The following is a 17605-nucleotide window of genomic DNA, read 5'->3' as shown; positions in this document are numbered from 1 at the left end:
CCTTGAACAGCTTTGAACAGCCTTCATTCTTTAGTTTATGGGGCACCTGTTTTTTTGTGAGATAAGCTGTGGGGCCCCTGAGTTAGAAACTCCTTCTACATGTTAGTTTCTTCTTTGGGGATCTAACAACCAGGACTAGTGAAATTGAGGGATTAAAGGGATCAAATCTGCAAAAGAGTTTTATCATATGTGAATCCATGGATACTTTTGTGAATTTTCCAAAATTTTGAATTACTGGATTAAGTGAAAATTCACATTTTGGTTTTTTCCATTAAGTGTATGTTTATCATTTTCAAATGAAACATCTCAAGTACGAAGATGACTTAAAAACATGTTAAGTATTTTTATAATTAAATACATTTAATTTTCCCACAGAATTGGACAACTTTCTCAATAAACCTGAAAAATCATCAGAATCAGAAGGCAAACTCGGTTGTCCAAAATAAGAGCAAAGACTTTTATCGCACTTTCCAAAGGCCCCATTCTAAGTTTTTCACATATAATAACTCGTTTAACCCTCACCGCAGCCCTAATGAATGATACCTAATATTATCTCCAGTTTTTAAAATGAGGAAATTCACTTTTCAAGGGTCACACAGCTAGTAGGTAAAAAAAGTTGATCTCTAGGCAATATAAGAGGGTTATCTGGAATTTGCACAGCCGTACTTCAGTCATCTTTCTCTTCCTCACCCCAAGTATCTTATCTGCGTTAAAAGTGATTAAAGGAAGCATATGGCCAAGTCTGCGGGTCCCTTCCTAGAGAATGTCCATCTCACACCAAAGCTCAGACCCTTTATAAATGTTGGCAAATGCAAAGCCAGAAATGAAGGTCTTTTGTGAGATGAGTTAAAACCGTATCAGATCTGTTACTTATTTTATTATTTTAACCAACATCACACTCTGCTTGTTTTGTGCCAGCATTGTTTTTGGACAGCAATTTTCAAGGTTTTTTGGTCCCAAGAGCCCTTTACATTCCCAAAAATCATCAAGGACCCCAAGAAGCTTTAGTTTATGAATATTTACTGAATTAGAAATTAAAACAGAAGTCTAAAGATATTCATTTATTAGTCCATTGTCAAATGAAAGTATTTAACGTCTTACTTGTTAACATGTTCCTCTGCTAGTTTCTGCTGCCTCAAAAAGCCAGTTTCCCTCTCAAGCCTCAGTTTTCTCAGGATGGCTTCTGGCCCTCTTAATTCCTAGCAATGGCTCTTTACCCTTCCCTCATCATTCTCTCAGGGCCTCCAAATGCAAAATCTGTTCTACATTTTCTATATCATTTCAGATCATACTTTGAAAGATATTACCTTTGTGCATATATGTTATATTTCACAATAAGGAAAAAAACTGAAACTGTGGAACTGTAACCCATAAAATTCTCTGAAATTTGCTATTTGTTAATTGTACTTGGAAAGTTATCACTTCTATGTATATATATTATATTCCACAATTTTAAAAATATGGTTTTTAAAAAATTGGTTCTAGGTCTTCATTTGGGGCCAGGTCACTGTCCAGAGATTGCTTTGGCTACTCTTGTGCCAGGGGATTCTCCCTGGATGCAATCAGCTCTGGCCACAAAGAAGCAAAGAAGCTTTGGCCTGCAAGTCCCCAACAACCAATTAACCTACAATTAACAAATAACACAACAAAAGTGGCTTAAATCAGTTTTTGTTTAGACTTTTTTTTTTTTTTTTAACACAAACAGTAATTAGAGGGTTCAGGGTTGAAAGACCCAGGTTGAAGACCTCATCTTTGCGCTGTGCCACAATCAGTGTGGGGACAAACATGAGCACAAAATGACTGCAGCAGCTCCGAACATCACACTGCCACAGAAGAACAGCCCAAGCAGGGAGGGAAGAAATGAAGAGGTAATCCTCCTGGATTTTTTTATCAGGGGAATAAAGCTTCCCAGAAGTCTATCAGCAAATTTCCCCTTGTGTCTCCCAAGTCGCATGAACTTGCCTTGAGAATGAGAGAGTGTGGCAACAGATCTGCTGCTGCCTCAACAAATCAGAATTTTAGTTTCAAGACAAAAGCCAGGGCGTTGCAGGATAGGCCACACACAGCCTCTGCCCAGGATCCCACAGGGTCTCCTTCCACCGGGGCTGCTACCTGCCACAGCAAATTGGATCACGGAGATAAAGTGACATGCCCAAGATCACATTCCAAGCAGATTAGAGGAAGGTTTGGAATCCAGATCTGCAAGCAAATGTTCCTGGTCCTAATGCCTGGGTCTTTTCCTTCATAGAGCAATTATTAGAATATGTGGGAAAGGGCCAAGATCAGGACATGGGCTCACAAACAGAGGTCCACGGGGACTACATTTTATTGATGTCTCTCGATGTTCCCTCTCTCCAAAAGTCCATTATCTTACCTCACTCTCCAGCCACCACAGCCCATCATCTGCAGTACCTGGCTGAGGGCACTGGGGAGCCATGGGAGAGCTGGGAGCAGGGGAGAAGCAGGAGCAGATCTGGGTAGCTCTAGAAAGACCACTTAGAAGCCATGTCAGGGACAGACTGGAGGCCAGGGATGAGGGGACAGAGGGAACAGATAGAACAGAGAGTCAGGGCCAGGAGAAACGGCTTGGGGACTGAAGGGCTTTGACGGGAGGGAGACAGTGTTAAGAGGTCTGGCTTAGGGACTGCGTGGATGGTGGAACGGTCCCCAAGATGGCGAAATGCAAGGAGGAGCAGGTTGGTGGTGAGAGATGCTAAGCTCAGTTTGGGAAGAAGCGGAAAGGCCTCTCTCAGGGAGGAGAGATCACCAGGGCACCGGGGGATCGGACTGCTGAGTGACTGCAGATGGCAGCTAACGCTTGTTCTTTGGCATTTTATTTTAGAATTGCAACGAGAAGAAAAATAAAATCAACGGCAGCACCGGGCGTTCCAGCCTGAGGGCGGAGAGATGTGGAGTCGGAGTTGGGGCCAAGGTGCTTCCTTGACCCCGCAACACAGACCAGCGAGGGGACCAAATCCCCGGAGGCCCGAGAGGCGGAGCAACGGGCCAGGACGTCGGGCTCCGGCCCTTATGGCTTTGGGAGTGTAGCGACCACGTGGCGGCGCCGGAGACCCAGCGCCCCGGCGTCCCGGCCTTTTATTTCATATTGCACTTCAGGTGAGTCATCGGTGGGGAGGAGGCGAGCGCCGGCGAGAACTACAGGTCGGCGGATCCGAGGGGTGGTCGGGCACAGCCCTCAGCGTCACACCGGCAGCATCCACTCGTGGGCGCCTGATCCGTACTGCGGGACCACCAAGGCGGCGCGTGAGGGGGGAGCCGCACTACAACTCCCAGCCGTCCCCGGGGCACCCCCGGCCTGAGTGCTTACGGAGCGGCGCCGCGGCGCCTCGTGGGAAATGTAGTCCAATGCTCGGAGACCCTCCTCCCCCCCAACAATTATCGGCGGGGGAATCATGGCAAAGATGGCGCAGAGGCTTAAGGGAGGAGGAGTTATTGTTAGGCTCCAAGGCTCTTGGGAAAAGCTGTTAGCCGAGACAGCCCGGAAAAGAAGTGTAGTTCTAGATCTTGATGCACAGGAGTTTATACAGGAAGGGCAGTTCTAGGTCTGGAGTGTCGGGAATGGACCCCAGAGGTTCTCGGGAAAGTTAAATCAACTCAGAAGAATAGAAATCCCACAGAGGCAGCCAAGGTCCAGAGGCCAAAGGGATACCCCAGGGCGCCAGGGGCCCATGGAAGGCAGACTTCGAAGCCAAAGGGTTGACTAAGGTCCCAGAGGCTCATGGGAAGGGTTTTTTTTCCACCAGAAGGATACCCAGGGCCCGCAGAGCCTTGTGGGAAGGGGATTTCTCACCCGAAGGATACCCGGGGCCCCCAGAGGCTCATGGGAATTGGATTTTTCACCCAAAGATACCCTGGGCCCCCAGGAGGGTCATGGGAAGGGGATTTTCCAGCAGAAGGGTACCCAAGGCCTGCAGAGGCTTGTGGGAAGGGGATATCTCAAATCAAAGAGCTAGCCCAGGGCTCCAGAGGCTCACAGGCAAGAATTATTTAGCCCCAAGCGGTGTTCCAGGTCACAGAGGCTCTTGAAGACACACTGAGCCCGGAGCCTATAGGAGGGGCCGTCATCTGCTCCTCACACTCCGGGCATGGGAGGAGGGGCGGCCGGGAATCAGCGCTCAGTCCAGAGGCTCATGGGACGTGAACTTATCTGGGGAACAAGCATCTAGCCCATTGCCCCGCTGCGGGGGGCACCTCACCTGGATGGCCTTCAGCTCCTTCTGGAAGCGGAGAATAAGCTCAGGCCCATTTTCCATGGTAGGGATGTGGAATTGCTGGGGGGAGACAAGGGGGCCATGAGGACCGGGCCCCCCTCAGCCTCTTCCCGACCACCCACCCCCAGTGGCAGCCCCGCCTCACCTGGCCTTGGTACAGGATGCGGTGCACCGGGCTCACCTGGCACGCCGTGCCTGAGCCAAACACCTCGCGCACCCGTCCCTGCTCCAGCGCCCGCAGCAGCTCCTTCATGGTGATCTTCTGCTCGACCACCCGGAACTCACCCTGCGGGGGGCAAGGGGCCGGGAGACAGTGAGCTGGGTGGGCTATTCTGCCGTAGCCCCCTGCGTCTCCCTCCCTGAGGACCGTGAGGACAGGGACAGAAACCCAGAACGAAGGAGCAAGGACCCAGAGGCAAAGCCGTGTACCCCAGCCCCCCTGAAACACCAGCTCCTGTTGCAGAACCCCGATGGCCTGGCTCCCCACACCCCGGCGCCCGGTGCTCCCACACCCTCACCCAGGACTGAGCCAGGTCCAGGAGACTCTGTCTGATGACTCCAGGCAGGATGACACCGTCCAGCGGGGGGGGTCACCAGCTCCAGCACTTGGTCAGGTGGAAGGGGTGGGGGTGGGGGCTGTAACACCCTCGTGTCCAACCCTGCCCCCCTCCGCCACCCTCCCAGGAAACACAACCCCCCAGGATCCCTGGGGCGGGCAGTCTTTGAGGTAGGTGGGACAAACCGCTTGCATGGTGGTATCTGGGAGGGGGCCTGGGCCTAGGCTGGCTCACCCCCGTCCTCGTGGGTCCAGAAGATGAAGATGTTCATGGTGCCCACCTCGGTGAGCTGGTGGTCAGGACCGTACAGCCAGAGGACCTGCTCGCAGCCCTTCTTCTGTGCCTCCTGCTGCACGAGCACCGTGGGCCCGTAATTCCTGGTGGAGGGCAGCCTGGTGAGTCCCGGCCAGGGAGCCCCAGCCTTCCCCCCACTGCCACCTCACGGCCCCAGAGGGGTCTTCCCACTCCCAGGACTGACTCTGCCCCTCCCCTGCTCTCTGCCCTCTGTGGCTCCCCAGCACCCCAAGACAAAGATCCCAGCCCCCCAGGCCACGTTCAAGGTCTGGCCTGACCTGTGACCCCTCGGTGAGCCTTTGGCAAAAACCAAAGTGACCTTGCTTCCCTGGATACTATCCGAGTCCCTGCCTGCCCCCCAAGCCCGTGCCTGCTGGTGGGGTTAGAAATTGCTTTCCATCTTCTCTACCCGGGAAATGGCTCCTTCCTACCCACTGGACTCAATCGAGGGGTCGCCTCTTCTGTGAGCCCTCCCCATCCTTGAGGCCTGTTGGGACATTTCTGGGCTGTCACCAGGCCTGGGTCACAGGGCCACTCTGCATGGTGGGGCCCTGGAGGGCAGGGCTCAGATCTGACTCATCTGTGTCCCCAGCTTCACCCAGCACACAACCTGCCCCTGTGGAGACCTCCTGGGTATGTGCTGAAGGGCCTGAGTGTCCTCTGGCTGCTGCCACACTCCCTGTCCCAACAGACCTGTGTCCTACCCTCTCTTCCTGGATCCTAGCAGGGGCCAGGCAGCCAGAGTCTCCCCCCTGCCCTGCCCTGCCCTGGGGGGACAGACTGGCACAGAGAGTCTGCACCCGGTGTGGCCGGCGTCAGGTGACTGATGGGACCAGGCCTGGGGGTGCCTGGTCCAGCCTGGGGGTTCAGGGAAGGCTTCCCCAGGGAGAGACAAATGAGCTAAGTTTAAACTTCACTTCTGGAAGCTTCCCCACGGCCAATTCTGGTTTCCCCACTGACCTCCAGCCCATCCCTTCCCGTCTCTGCGCCTATTTGTCCGGCCAGGGAGTAAGCCCCTTCTCCTCCTATGGTTTGTTTTCAGGGTCCAGGGAGGACTCGGGAATACAGCACTGAGTGCTGAGCCCCACTGATGGACCCCCACTTTCCAGAGTAGGAAACTGAGACTCCGAGCAGGGACATGACACCCAATGTCCCAAACACATGACACAGGACCCAGAGGACAAGGGGACATGCCAGAGACACACGGAGCACCCGGGTACGAGAATCTGTGTCTCCCATGGTGTGGGGGCGACTTACCCCCCGAGCTTGTAGTCGCCGACTCCCCCCACCCAGGCCCGGATGAAGGTGGGGTCTGCCATGAGGGACACAGGCATCACGGAGCCACCAGGGAAGTAGGCACCCACTGGACAGAGAATGACGAACAGGAGCGCTTGAGAGGCCCGGCCGACACCCAGAGAGGGCTGTGATGAGCACAGGGGGGCGTCAGGGATCCGAGCGTCCTGGCAGGCGGCCCCTCCACCCTCAGACCTGGGAGTCCAGGCCCCCTGCTGTTTCCCACCCCCAGAACCCCAGAAGTCCCTGCCAGTGGCTCCTCCCCTCCCCTCCTCTCCTCTCCCCATCCTGGGAGCCTGGCCCCACCCCGGGCCCCATCCATCCCGGGCACACGCACCTCATTCCCGAGCAGCACGGGCCGCACGTAGAGGCTGGTGCCCGCACCCTGTGGCACCCAGTCCTGGTCCACTTGGATGAGGCGGCGGATACACTCGAGCAGCTCAACCTTGTCAAAGGACTGGGCAGCCGATACATCCCAGAGTAATTTGGGCAGAGAATAAAAATGTATTTGCAAAGCCCCCTTGAGGGACTGGGGGAAAATGTGGAAATATTAAAGTTCCCCACCTGGGGAATTCCTGATATTCTCGCAAGTACTGGGACTACCAACTTAGTAGGCCGAGCCCTCCATCTTGGGGCTTGCCCATAGGAAGCTGGTTACTGCAAAGGAGAGGCTAAGCCTACTTATAATTGTGCCTAAGAGTCTTCTCTAGAGAGCCTCTTTTGTTGCTCAGATGTGGCCTCTCTCTCTCTAAGCCAACTCGGCAGGTAAACTCACTGCCCTCCCCTCTACATGGGACGTGATTCCCAGGAGTGTAAATCTCCCTGGCAACATGGGACGTGACTCCTGGGGATGAGCCTGGACCTGGCATCATGGGACCGAGAAAGCCTTCTGGACCAAAAGGGGGAAGAGAAAGGAAACAGAGTTTCAGTGGCTGAGAGATTTCAAATGGAGTTGAGAAGACATTCTAGAGGTTATTCTTATGCTTTATATAGATATCCCTTTTTAGTTTTTAGTGTATTGGAACAGCTAGAAGGAAATACCTGCAACTGTTGAACTGCAACCCAGCAACCTTGATTCTTGAAGACGACTGTGTAACTGTGAGGCTTACACGGTGTGACCATGTGATTGTGAAAACCTTGTGGCTCACACTCCCTTTACCCAGTGTATGGACAGAGGAGTAGAAAAATGAGGACAAAAATTAAATGAATAATAGGGGGAATGGGGGATGGGATGTTTTGGGTGTTCTTTTTTGCTTTTATTTTTATTTTTATTTTTGGAGGAATAGGAAAGTGTTCAAAAATGGGCTGTGGTGATGAATGCGCAACTCTACGATGGTACTGAGAACAACTGACTGTACACTGTGGCCGACTGTAGGGTATGTGAATATATCTCAATAAAACTAAATGAAAAAGTGATTGCAAAAAATAATAATAAAGGAGAAGAGTGTGGGAAAAAAAGAGAAAGCAGGGCTGGGTGGGGGCAGGCGGGCCAGGGGCTCCCGGGGGCTCACCGGCAGGCACAGGCGCAGGGCCGAGCGCAGCATCCGGTCCATGTGGAGCCGCGGGCGGAAGAGGCGCACGCGCTGGTCGCGGCCCCTGTACGCCTTCAGGCCCTCGAAGAGCTGCGGGGACAGGCGGGCGGCTCAGGGCTTGGGGCCCCCCACAGCATCCTGGGGAGACGGTGGGAGACGGGACGAGAGAGGAGGCACAGGGACCCGAGGGGGAGACTGAGGCAGGGCCCATGAGAGCTCGGCCAGCTGACGCCCAGGGACACGCACGAGAAAGCAGGGGGCAGAGAGTGGGGCGAGGGGGAGACCCGTGAGAGATGTGCAGAGGGAACACCCCATCTAACCCTTTCCATGCTACTGTTAATATTTTCCAGGAATGATGACGTTTTCTTTGCATTTTAGAGACACGCCAAAATATGTATGGATGAAATACTATAAACCCTGGGATCGGCTTCAGAATAACCCAGGAAGGGGCGAGAGGCACAGAAGAAATGAAACTGTGGCCGGCAGGTGCTAGCGATGAAGCTGGGTGGATGTAGCTGTGTGCTTATATTATTCCCTCTACTTTTAAGGTGAAATTTCCCATAGTAGGGATAAAAGAAAAGTTTAATTAAAAGAAAAGTCTCTCCCTCACCCCTCCTCTGACACCTGCTACGTTCTCAGGATAAAGCCTAAATGAAAATGAAACTCAACTTGGCCTTCAGGTACTGTGTGATCTGGCTGCTCCCACCTCCTGCTGCCAACACGCACGCTCTGCCTGCTCGTCCCCTGTGGCTGCCACCGTGGCCTCTCCCTGCTCCCAGATGCTCCTCACCCTAAACCCCGGAGTTCTCTGCTAGGAAATGCTCCTCCTCACTTCACCTCCTTTCTCCCAACCCATCGCTTAGGGCTCAGCTTAAACATTTTGTCATTCCTGGTGCCGTCCTCACCCCAGGCAGGTCAGAGCAGCCCCGTGTTTGCTCTTTCATTTGCCACACTGCAGGATGGGGGTGATCAGGGCAGGGACCAGAGCCAACACGTTCACCAGAGTACACACACACACACACACACACACACACACACACACACACAGGCCTCTGGGCCCAGGGCAGTCTTGGCAAGCAGTAGGTGTTTGTTGAATGAATGAATGAGGAAGGACAACATGCAAAAACGCCAGGGCATTGGGCGGGGGTGGGGGAGAATAATAAGGTAAGAGGTGGGGTGGGGAGTAATCTTACTGGACATTAAAACAGATTATAAACCTACAATATTTAAGACAGAGTGACACTGGCCTATGGGTAGACTATTGAGCAATGGAACAGATTAGAAAGTGGATTATAAATCGATGGGAAAACACGGTTAATTCAATAAAGGGCATTGGGACAACCAAGTATCCATCTAGGAAAAAATTAAACCAGATCCCTACCTCATCCTTCACACCAGGAAAAATCCCAGGTGGAATAAAGATTTAAATCTAAAAACAACAGTAACAGAAGAGCTATAGAAGAAAACACAAGATAACCATTTTATATCTTGGATCGGGAATAGTCTTTCTAAGGATGATAAATTACAGGAGCCAAAAAAGGAAAGAATGATACACTTGGCAACATCAAAAGAAAACATCTCCCACAGGACAACCAGAGTCAGCAAGACAAAAGACAAACACACACGCTGGAGGAAATGTTTCAAGTCATGCAATAAGTGATTGCTTTCTGTAATATATAAAGTGTTCCTACAAATCAGCTTTTTAAAAAGCCCGACCCGATAGAAAAATGAGCCTAGAAAGTGGACAGTTCAAAGAAAAGGAAACACAAATGGTTCTTAGGCTTGTGAAAAGATGCACAACTTCATTCATAACTAGGGGGGGAAATGCAAATTTAAGTTACCTTTAAAACCACTTAAGAGATTGGCAAACATCTAACTTGACGAGGGTTGACCAGGGTATGGGGAATCAGGCTGCCCTGGGAGGTGTGGAGATTGAGACAACTTCTCTAGAGGTCAATGTGGCCATATCTATCCAAACAACAAAGCCATATGTCCTTTGATGCAACCATCTAGAAATTCTAGAAACTGAGCTGATAGATACACCTACACTTACGGAAGTGATGTGCATCCTAGGCTGCTTGTTGCAACGGTGGTTATTACAATAGCACAAAACTGGAACAATCTAAGTGTCCAAAAATGGGAATGAATGAAATGAAGTTCATTGTTAAGAGTAGAATAATACGTAGCCATAAAAAAGGAAAAAGTGCTTTAAAGCAAGATACCAGTGAGTGTGTGCTACCTATGGGAGGCTGGATTACGGGCCCCCCAAAACACGTTCTTAACCTTAATCGGCGTCCCTGTGGGTGTGAACCCATCGTAAATACGACCTCTTGAAGATATTATTTTCTGTGAAGCTCTAACTAAAGGTTAAGGGTGGGTCTTAATTCATATCACTGGAGGCTGTATTGAGAGAACCCAGGAGTCACCGAAGCTAAAAAGAAGACATCATCATCACATGATGGGAGGCAGAGATAGAAGCCAAGGAACCCAAAGATTTCCGGCAGGCAGCACCAAATTCTGACCCCGGGAGGAAGAGAGCCTTCTAGCCACAAAAGCATGAGCCAATCTAATTCCCTTTGTTTAAGCCAACCCCTTGTGTGGGATTTGTCACAGCGGCTCAAGCAAACTGAAACACTACCTCTTATGTGGAAAGAGTGGAGCGAAAGAATTGTGTGCATCAACGTTGTATACAGAAGGAGTTCCAGAAAGACACGGTCCTGCTAACGGGGCTGCCTCTTGGGAGGGAAAGTGGGTGTCTGGGGGCTGGGGGTGTACATCCCCTTTGTGTATTTTAAATTTTGAACTATGTGAATGGATGACCCTTTCCAAAAAAGGCGTTGATTAAAAAACACTCCAAATAAGATAAAGTAAAAAATACTACAGGTGTCCGAGGACAGAAAGCAGACTGGCGGTTGCCAGACAACAGGGGGGCAGAAGGAATGGGGAGAGAATGCTGATGGGTATGGGGTTTCCTTTTGGGGTGAGGAAAAAGTTCTGGAACTAGATAGAAGCGATGGTGGTACGGTATTATGGATGTATTTAACGCCACTGAACTGTATGCTTTAAAATGGCAAAAATGGTCAGTTTTATGTGTATTTTCCCATGATAAATAATGATGATGGTAATGATGAAGCAGGTGGCCCACCTGTTATCCCATGCATGCACAGGAGGGAGTGACGTGGCAGCATGAATCTCCTGTGCCCTCAACTGGCCTCAGTTTCCCTGTATGAGCCACCAGGGATTGGAGAAATATATGTGTGTATGCCAGAGCCTCTAAACCCAATGCCTCATCTATGCTCACTCAGCTGAGGAAAAAGTGCTGGGTCCCTGTGCCAGTTTGAATGTATTATGTCCCCCAAACGACATTATCTTTGATGTCATCTTGTGTGGGCAGATGTTATCAGTGTTGATTAGACTGTAATTCTTTGAGTGTTTCTGTGGGAATGTGCCCCACCCAACAGTAGGTGATAACTGATGAGATGTTCCCATGGAGGCGTGGCCCCGCCCATTCAGGGTGGGCCCTGATCACTGGAGCCATATAAATGAGCTGACAAACAGAAGGAACTCAGTGCAGCTGAGAGTGACATTTTGAAGAGTTGCTACAGCCAAGAGGGACACTTTGAAGAAAGCACAGGAGCTGCAGATGAGGGACAGTGTGAAAACGGCTGTTGAAAGCAGACCCTGGCTCTGGAGAAGCTGAGAGAGGACAAATATCCCACGTGCAACTAAGAGTGACATTTTGAGGAACTGCAGCCTAGAGAGGAATGTCCTGGGAGAAAGCCATTTTGAAACCAGAACTTTGGAGCAGACGCCAGCCACGTGCCTTCCCAGCTAACAGAGGTTTTCCGGACACCATTGGCCATCCTCCAGTGAAGGTACCCGATTACTGATGTGTTACCTTGGACACTTTATGGCCTTAAGACTGTAACTGTGTAGCCAAATAAACCCCCTTTATAAAAGCCATTCCATTTCTGGTGTTTTGCATTCCGGCAGCAATAGCAAACTAGAACAGTCCCCAAAAGGCTGGAGGCCAAAATGGCCATGCTGGGCTGAAGGGAGTGGTGGGTGATGGTCTCCAATCAACCAACTTCCGGGGCATTGGCACCTGCCTTAGTATCTAAGTGCTACTGAAGGTGGGTCTCCTCTGTACAGAATCAACTGGAACAAGTTAAACATCCAGAAATAGATGGGAAAAAAAAAAATCCTCAAAATTTTGAAAAAAAAGAGACCAATATTCCTAATGTCACAAAACTGCTACCCAGAGTGCAAAGCCACTACCTGGAGCTGGAAAACACTCCCATCCAAGTCTTGTCTCAGCTAAATTCTTCTGGTGCAGATGTTGCTTTCAGCTATAGCTTTAAGTCATAAAACCAAATCCTCCTGGACAGCTCTTCTAGAAACACCCCATCTGGCAATAGGCCCCGCCCCACCCCTGCTCACAGTCCTTGGCCAAGCCCTCAGCTGCCTGGCAGCCCCAGTGACATCTCCAACCTCCCATGCCATGCTCCAATACCACAGCCCCCCAAATACATGAGACTCTTCTCCCCTCTGAGACCGCACTGCTGTTCACGCTGCCTCTAACCCCCTCAAGCTCTTTGCAAGGAGAGACTCCACTTTCTTGCAAGTCAGAGTTTGGATCTGGTGTCTCTCCTGGCCCCCCACAATTAGAGCACAGGTCAATCCAAAATGTGGGGTTTTCAAGCAAAGGTACTGTATCTCCTCATCTTGGGGAACTCAGCAAATGGCCCAGGACATGGGAGGCTCAGAAAACGGACTATGAATGCACTGAAGGAAGAAATGAGCGAAAAACAAACCCAGCAAGGTGGACCTGGCAACATACAGAGCCAGGGGGAAGAAAGAGACACAGAGAGGGACAAGGGACAGAGGGTGGCCGCCACACCACCTGCAGGGAGTAGTGGAGGCTGGAGGAGGCTGGGTGCAGCGTGAGGTTCTGGAAGGGTTTGATTCGGGGCAAGCCCCAGCCCTTCTCCCCGGTCCACTCCACCATCAGCATATGATCAGTGAACGTCTTCCCAAATATCAGGGTCTCGCCAGGCTCGGGCTTCTTGTGAGGCTCCTGCGTGATTTCCAGCTGCAGGTCTGCAGCCTGAGAAAAGACAGGGGCGGGGACCAGGGTCCCGGAACCTGGCTTCAACCTCCAGGTGGAGAAACTACAGTTCCCATGAATGCCTGAGGTGGGGCCCCAGAGGTTTCTGGACCCTGTAGTTTTCATCTCTTCTCCACTGCCTGAGAACAGGCTATTAGGCCACTTACCCCATAGTCACCCACCTGCACTCTGGGCCCTGGACTTTTGGGGACACCCAAATCCAGCTGCTGGCCCCGAGACCCAGAAGTCCAAGCCCCTAGCCCCCTCTTCCCTCAGACCCAGGGGTCCCTGCCCCCCCTTTCACCTTGAAGCTGGAGGAGGCACATCTTCCATAACCACACAGAAACCTGGGAACAGGGAGAAGTTTTCGCGCCCAGATCTGATGGTGGGAAGAGAAGAAAGGCGGAGTGAGACAGACCAGGGGCCCAGGCACCCATATGCCACTTCCCGCCCTGGGGTGGCCCCTCTGGCCTGCTCAGTCCCAGGCTCAGGACATCCAGGAAAGGGCATGTGACCCTGGACAAGCCCCTTCCCCTGTCTTGTGGGGGGAGGAGAGGATTCCTGCAGGAGGCCAAGTCTCCCCACCCCCGAGGGCCGGCCCCAGGAAAGAGCTGAGTCATCTCCCCTCCTCCACGCCGGGGCAAAGTCAAAAGCAGGCGCCTCCCACCCCAGGGAACTTTGGCCCCAGCCTCTGACCAGCTCAGACCAGACGAGGAGGGAAGGTGCACAGGTAAGTGAAGGCTCCGGAGGGGATCCAAATGCTGACAAGGGTTAGAAAGTGAGGGACCTACAGGGCATGCTCCCCTGGACCCAGGAGTCCTGGCCCCCCGCCCCCTCCTCCGTCAGACCCAGGAGTCCCAGTCCCAGCCCCAGCCCCCTCCTCCCTCAGACTGCAGCCCCCTCCTCCCTCAGACCCGGGAGACTGAGTCCTCATTCTTTCGGGAAAGTAGGGATCCACTGGGCTCTCAGATCACCCAAGGCCCAACCCCACACCCTGTTCCCTTTTCAATGACTCCAATTCCCATCTGGTCCCAGAGCTGAGGACAGCCACATGGACGTGGGGCCACTCAAGGGCTGGGGCCCACTCTGGTCATTCCTGGACAAAACTTAGATGCATTGTCCCCTCCCGGCCTTGCCTGAAGCCAGCAGCGGAGGGCAGGCTGGCCGTGTCCAGCAGGGTGGCCCTACTGCAGTGCCCTTGGACCTTGCAGCACCCCTTTCCCAGCCCTGTAGGTGGCGGCAGTGAGTTGTGGGGCGGGGGACAGAGTGGCCCAGTCTGCTCCTGGCCTAGGAGCTGGCGGAGCCGGTGCCAACCGGTGAGACGGGGTGTGAATGGCAGTGGTACGTGGGTCACAGGGGAGACGGGGGCTGCTGGGAGCCTCCGTGTCCTGAAGTCTGGACTGTGACGCCTGAGTGGGGTCCTGGATGGTGTGGGGCCAAAGGCCTGTGGAGTGGTCAGCGCGGGAGCCCCCGGCACGGCCTCCAGGTGGTGACTTGGAGCCTCTGCCACCTGGGCCAGGGAGGGACAGGACACACAGCAGGTGGAGAGAGGATGGACACACGGCACGATGACAGCAAGCCTCTGGGCGGGAGAGCCGACCCGCCTCGGAGGGAATAGAGACCACCAGAGGAACCACAAAGAGGGTAAGAAGTGAGAGTAAGAGAGTAAGAAAGAGAGTAAGTGTAATCGTGAGAAGACAAGAGACTCAGAAACGGGAAACAACCTGCAATGAACAGAAATCGAGGCCAAGAGATGCTGCAACAGATATGGTCACACAGAGACGCAAAGAAGAAGAGCCAAGAGAAACCAAGAAAAAAGATTGAGGGCCTGATAAAAAGAAGCTATAAGAGAGAGAAGGAGGGAAAAGGGAAGAAATAGACCAAGACTGGATTCAGGTGACAAAGCACAGAGGGGAAGGGAGACCCAGAGAAATAAGAAAAGACAGGGAGAGAGCAACGCTGATGTCTGAAGGGAAGATGTCAGAGCTGTTTAGAGACAGACAGGGAGAGAGATAGGTGACAATCCAAACAACAGATGCCCTGGAGGCAGACAGGACGTGGGCTGGGCACGGTGTCCGGGGTGATTATAACCCCCACTGGGCGCAGAGGCTCCATCACACTGGGAGAAGCCGCCCTCCTCCTTCCAGGGCATTCCTCCAGGGCAGGGGGCTCAGCTCAGGGAACATGTCCCACTATCTTGTCCCCACCAACTGAGGATTGGGCCCAAAGGAGACCCCTGGATGGGAGATGAGCTTTTAGGACGAAAGACGTAAAAGGATTGGGACTGAATTAAAAAATGAGAAAGGAGTGAGGGGAGAGGGGTGAACGGGGAAGGGCCCTATGACAGGATGGAGCCCCCGTTGTGTCCTATGACAGCCCAGGACACTCCACATCACAACCCCAGGCTGTCCCCACCACAGCCAAATACTGTCCCAACACAGCTCAGGACCCCCCCCCCCCCCGGCCCAGGACTGTCCCTGTCAAAGCCCAGGACTTTTCCCTTTGGACCCCGGTACCATCCCCACATCACAGCCCAGTACTGTCCCTGTCACAGACCAGCCCAGCACCCCCCACACACACACACACACACAGCCTAAGACTGCCCTGCCCTGGTTTTGGCTTAGGAATGCCTCCATTAAAAGTCAGGACTGTCCCTGTCACAGCCCACGACATCATTGCCCAGGGCTGTCCTCATCATGGCCAAGCACTGTCCCCTTCACACCCCAGGATGTCCCCCCAACCTGTTCCAAGGCCATACCCCTCAGAGCTCAAGACTCCAGATCCCAACCCCAAACTATTCCCATGAGAGCCCAAGACTATCCCACCACAGCCTCTGTCTCTCCTCCCACCAAATCCCAAGGCTGCCTCTGCTACAGCTCCGGAATGTCATCATCAAAATCCTGACTGTCCTTGTCAGAGCCCAGGATTATCCCTGCCAGTCACTAAGACTCTGAGAAAGTAAACATTAGGTTCGTCTACGAAGGGAAAAATCTGCCCTGCTATTTATCCATCGGGCTGGGCTGATCGACCCAGAGGAAGTCATGAGCCAAGAACAGGAAACACATCTCCCAAGATTATGTCCTGGCCATGGGGGGTTGAAATCACCCCCTTCCTGACTTGTTACTGTTTCCTTCCTCGCCCAGAAATCTTCTCTAAGACCTTCGCTGCCCCCCAACTGTGCTGTTTGCCCTCCCGTCAGTAACACTGGGATGTTCCCCTCTTGCCTGGAGGATCCATGTCACTTTGACACAGCAAAGTGTCCTCGGTTGCCAACCCAGGTGCAGAACTTCAGATCAGGACACAGCATCCTTGGGGACACAACCTCGCACATTTACCTTTAGTTCCAAGGAAACAGGACCCTGGGGCACTTCCCAGTCCAGACCTGAGGTTGAACTCTGTGCCCTCATCCTACTCCCATCCCTAGAGGTCCTGGCAGCCCATCCCTGCGCCCCTAGAAGCTGTTTCCTCCCTCCCCCCTGCCAGGGCTATGTCCCCCATGTCATCCCCCACCCCAGGCGCGTGCCTCTCCCACCACAGCCTCCTCCTCCAAGCTTCCCACCTTACCTCCCCGGCTTCCAGATACCCTCCCCACTAAAACCTGCCCGACCCCATCCGCGTCTCCCTAACCCTATTAGAGCCCAAGGCAATCCCCCGCCTCCTCCGCGCCCCGCAGCGGAACGCGAGCGCGGGGGGGAGCGGCGCCAAGTCGGGTGGGCTGGCGCAGGGGTCCTCCCGGAAGTGCGCCTCCCCACCAGGCTGCCAAGCGTGGCAGCCGGGCTCCGCACCCACCTGCCCCAGAGCGGCTGCGGCCATGGTCGGTGCGGCGGGTAACTGTGCCCGCCCCGGCGCCGTCCGGGAGACAGACGTTGCGGCCCCGCCCCACACCCCAGGCGGTCCGGCGCTTCAGTAACCGAGCGCCCGCGGGGCCCTGGGCCGGCCGCAGTGCGCATGCGCGGGAGGCCGCGGGGCGAAGGGGCGTGGCTCGAAGTGCCCCGCCACCCCCCACCCCCCACCCCCAGGCTCTTCCCAGCCCCCCGCCCGCGGTGCGAGAGCTTGCAGGCCGCGGGTTTCAAATATGCAGTTTTATAGGGACTGTCGCGGAGCGCCAACGAGGGTCAGCGGCCTTTGCGAGCGGGGAAAGGCGAGCCCTTTCGGAAAGGGAAAAGCACACGCTAAATTTCGGTGGCTGCACGTAGTCATATAGCAAGTAAATGCCCGAGAAAGAAGAAAGGATTTGGGAAAAAGACCTCGGAAGAAGGCGGCAGGTGGGGAGGAAGGAGAGTTTAATTCTGCATTCTGGATACCTCCTTTTGGAATGTGGTCTTTCCTGCCAACGAGAAGATCTTTGTGTATTCCTTGGAGCGTTTGTAAGAGAGAAAAACCACCCGCGGGTTCACTGTGACTGTCATCAGTGAGGCCTGAATTTCCGACCCAGCAGTGAACCTCCAAGAACAAACCTTAGGGCAGAGCTTCCCGGTTGCATCCCTTCATGAGTGGGACTCTCAAGCAGTTCGCCAATTACAGTCCCTCGGGAGCCCTCCAAGCCCTAGGAATCTGCATCAGGGCTCCCTCTGTCGTGGCCCTCAATCA

The 17605-nt window shown here is 53.3% G+C and overlaps 1 protein-coding gene across 1 annotated transcript; it reads right to left on the bottom strand.

Moving 5' to 3' along the window:
* Nucleotides 1-1618: 1618 nt before the first annotated feature.
* BCAT2 (branched chain amino acid transaminase 2) lies at nt 1619-16944 on the bottom strand. Its single transcript, XM_037819369.1, is given in 12 exon segments — nt 1619-3241; nt 4218-4292; nt 4378-4518; nt 4751-4819; nt 4821-4837; nt 5024-5166; nt 6341-6504; nt 6714-6833; nt 7888-7998; nt 12812-13015; nt 13320-13394; nt 16805-16944. Coding segments are annotated over 12 exon segments (1182 nt in total). The 5' UTR covers nt 16829-16944; the 3' UTR covers nt 1619-3202.
* Nucleotides 16945-17605: the final 661 nt, after the last annotated feature.

The sequence above is a fragment of the Choloepus didactylus genome, chromosome 27, assembly GCF_015220235.1.
Source record: "Choloepus didactylus isolate mChoDid1 chromosome 27, mChoDid1.pri, whole genome shotgun sequence".
Taxonomy (NCBI): Eukaryota; Metazoa; Chordata; class Mammalia; order Pilosa; family Megalonychidae; genus Choloepus; species Choloepus didactylus.
This window is presented reverse-complemented; position numbering and strand designations above follow the sequence as displayed.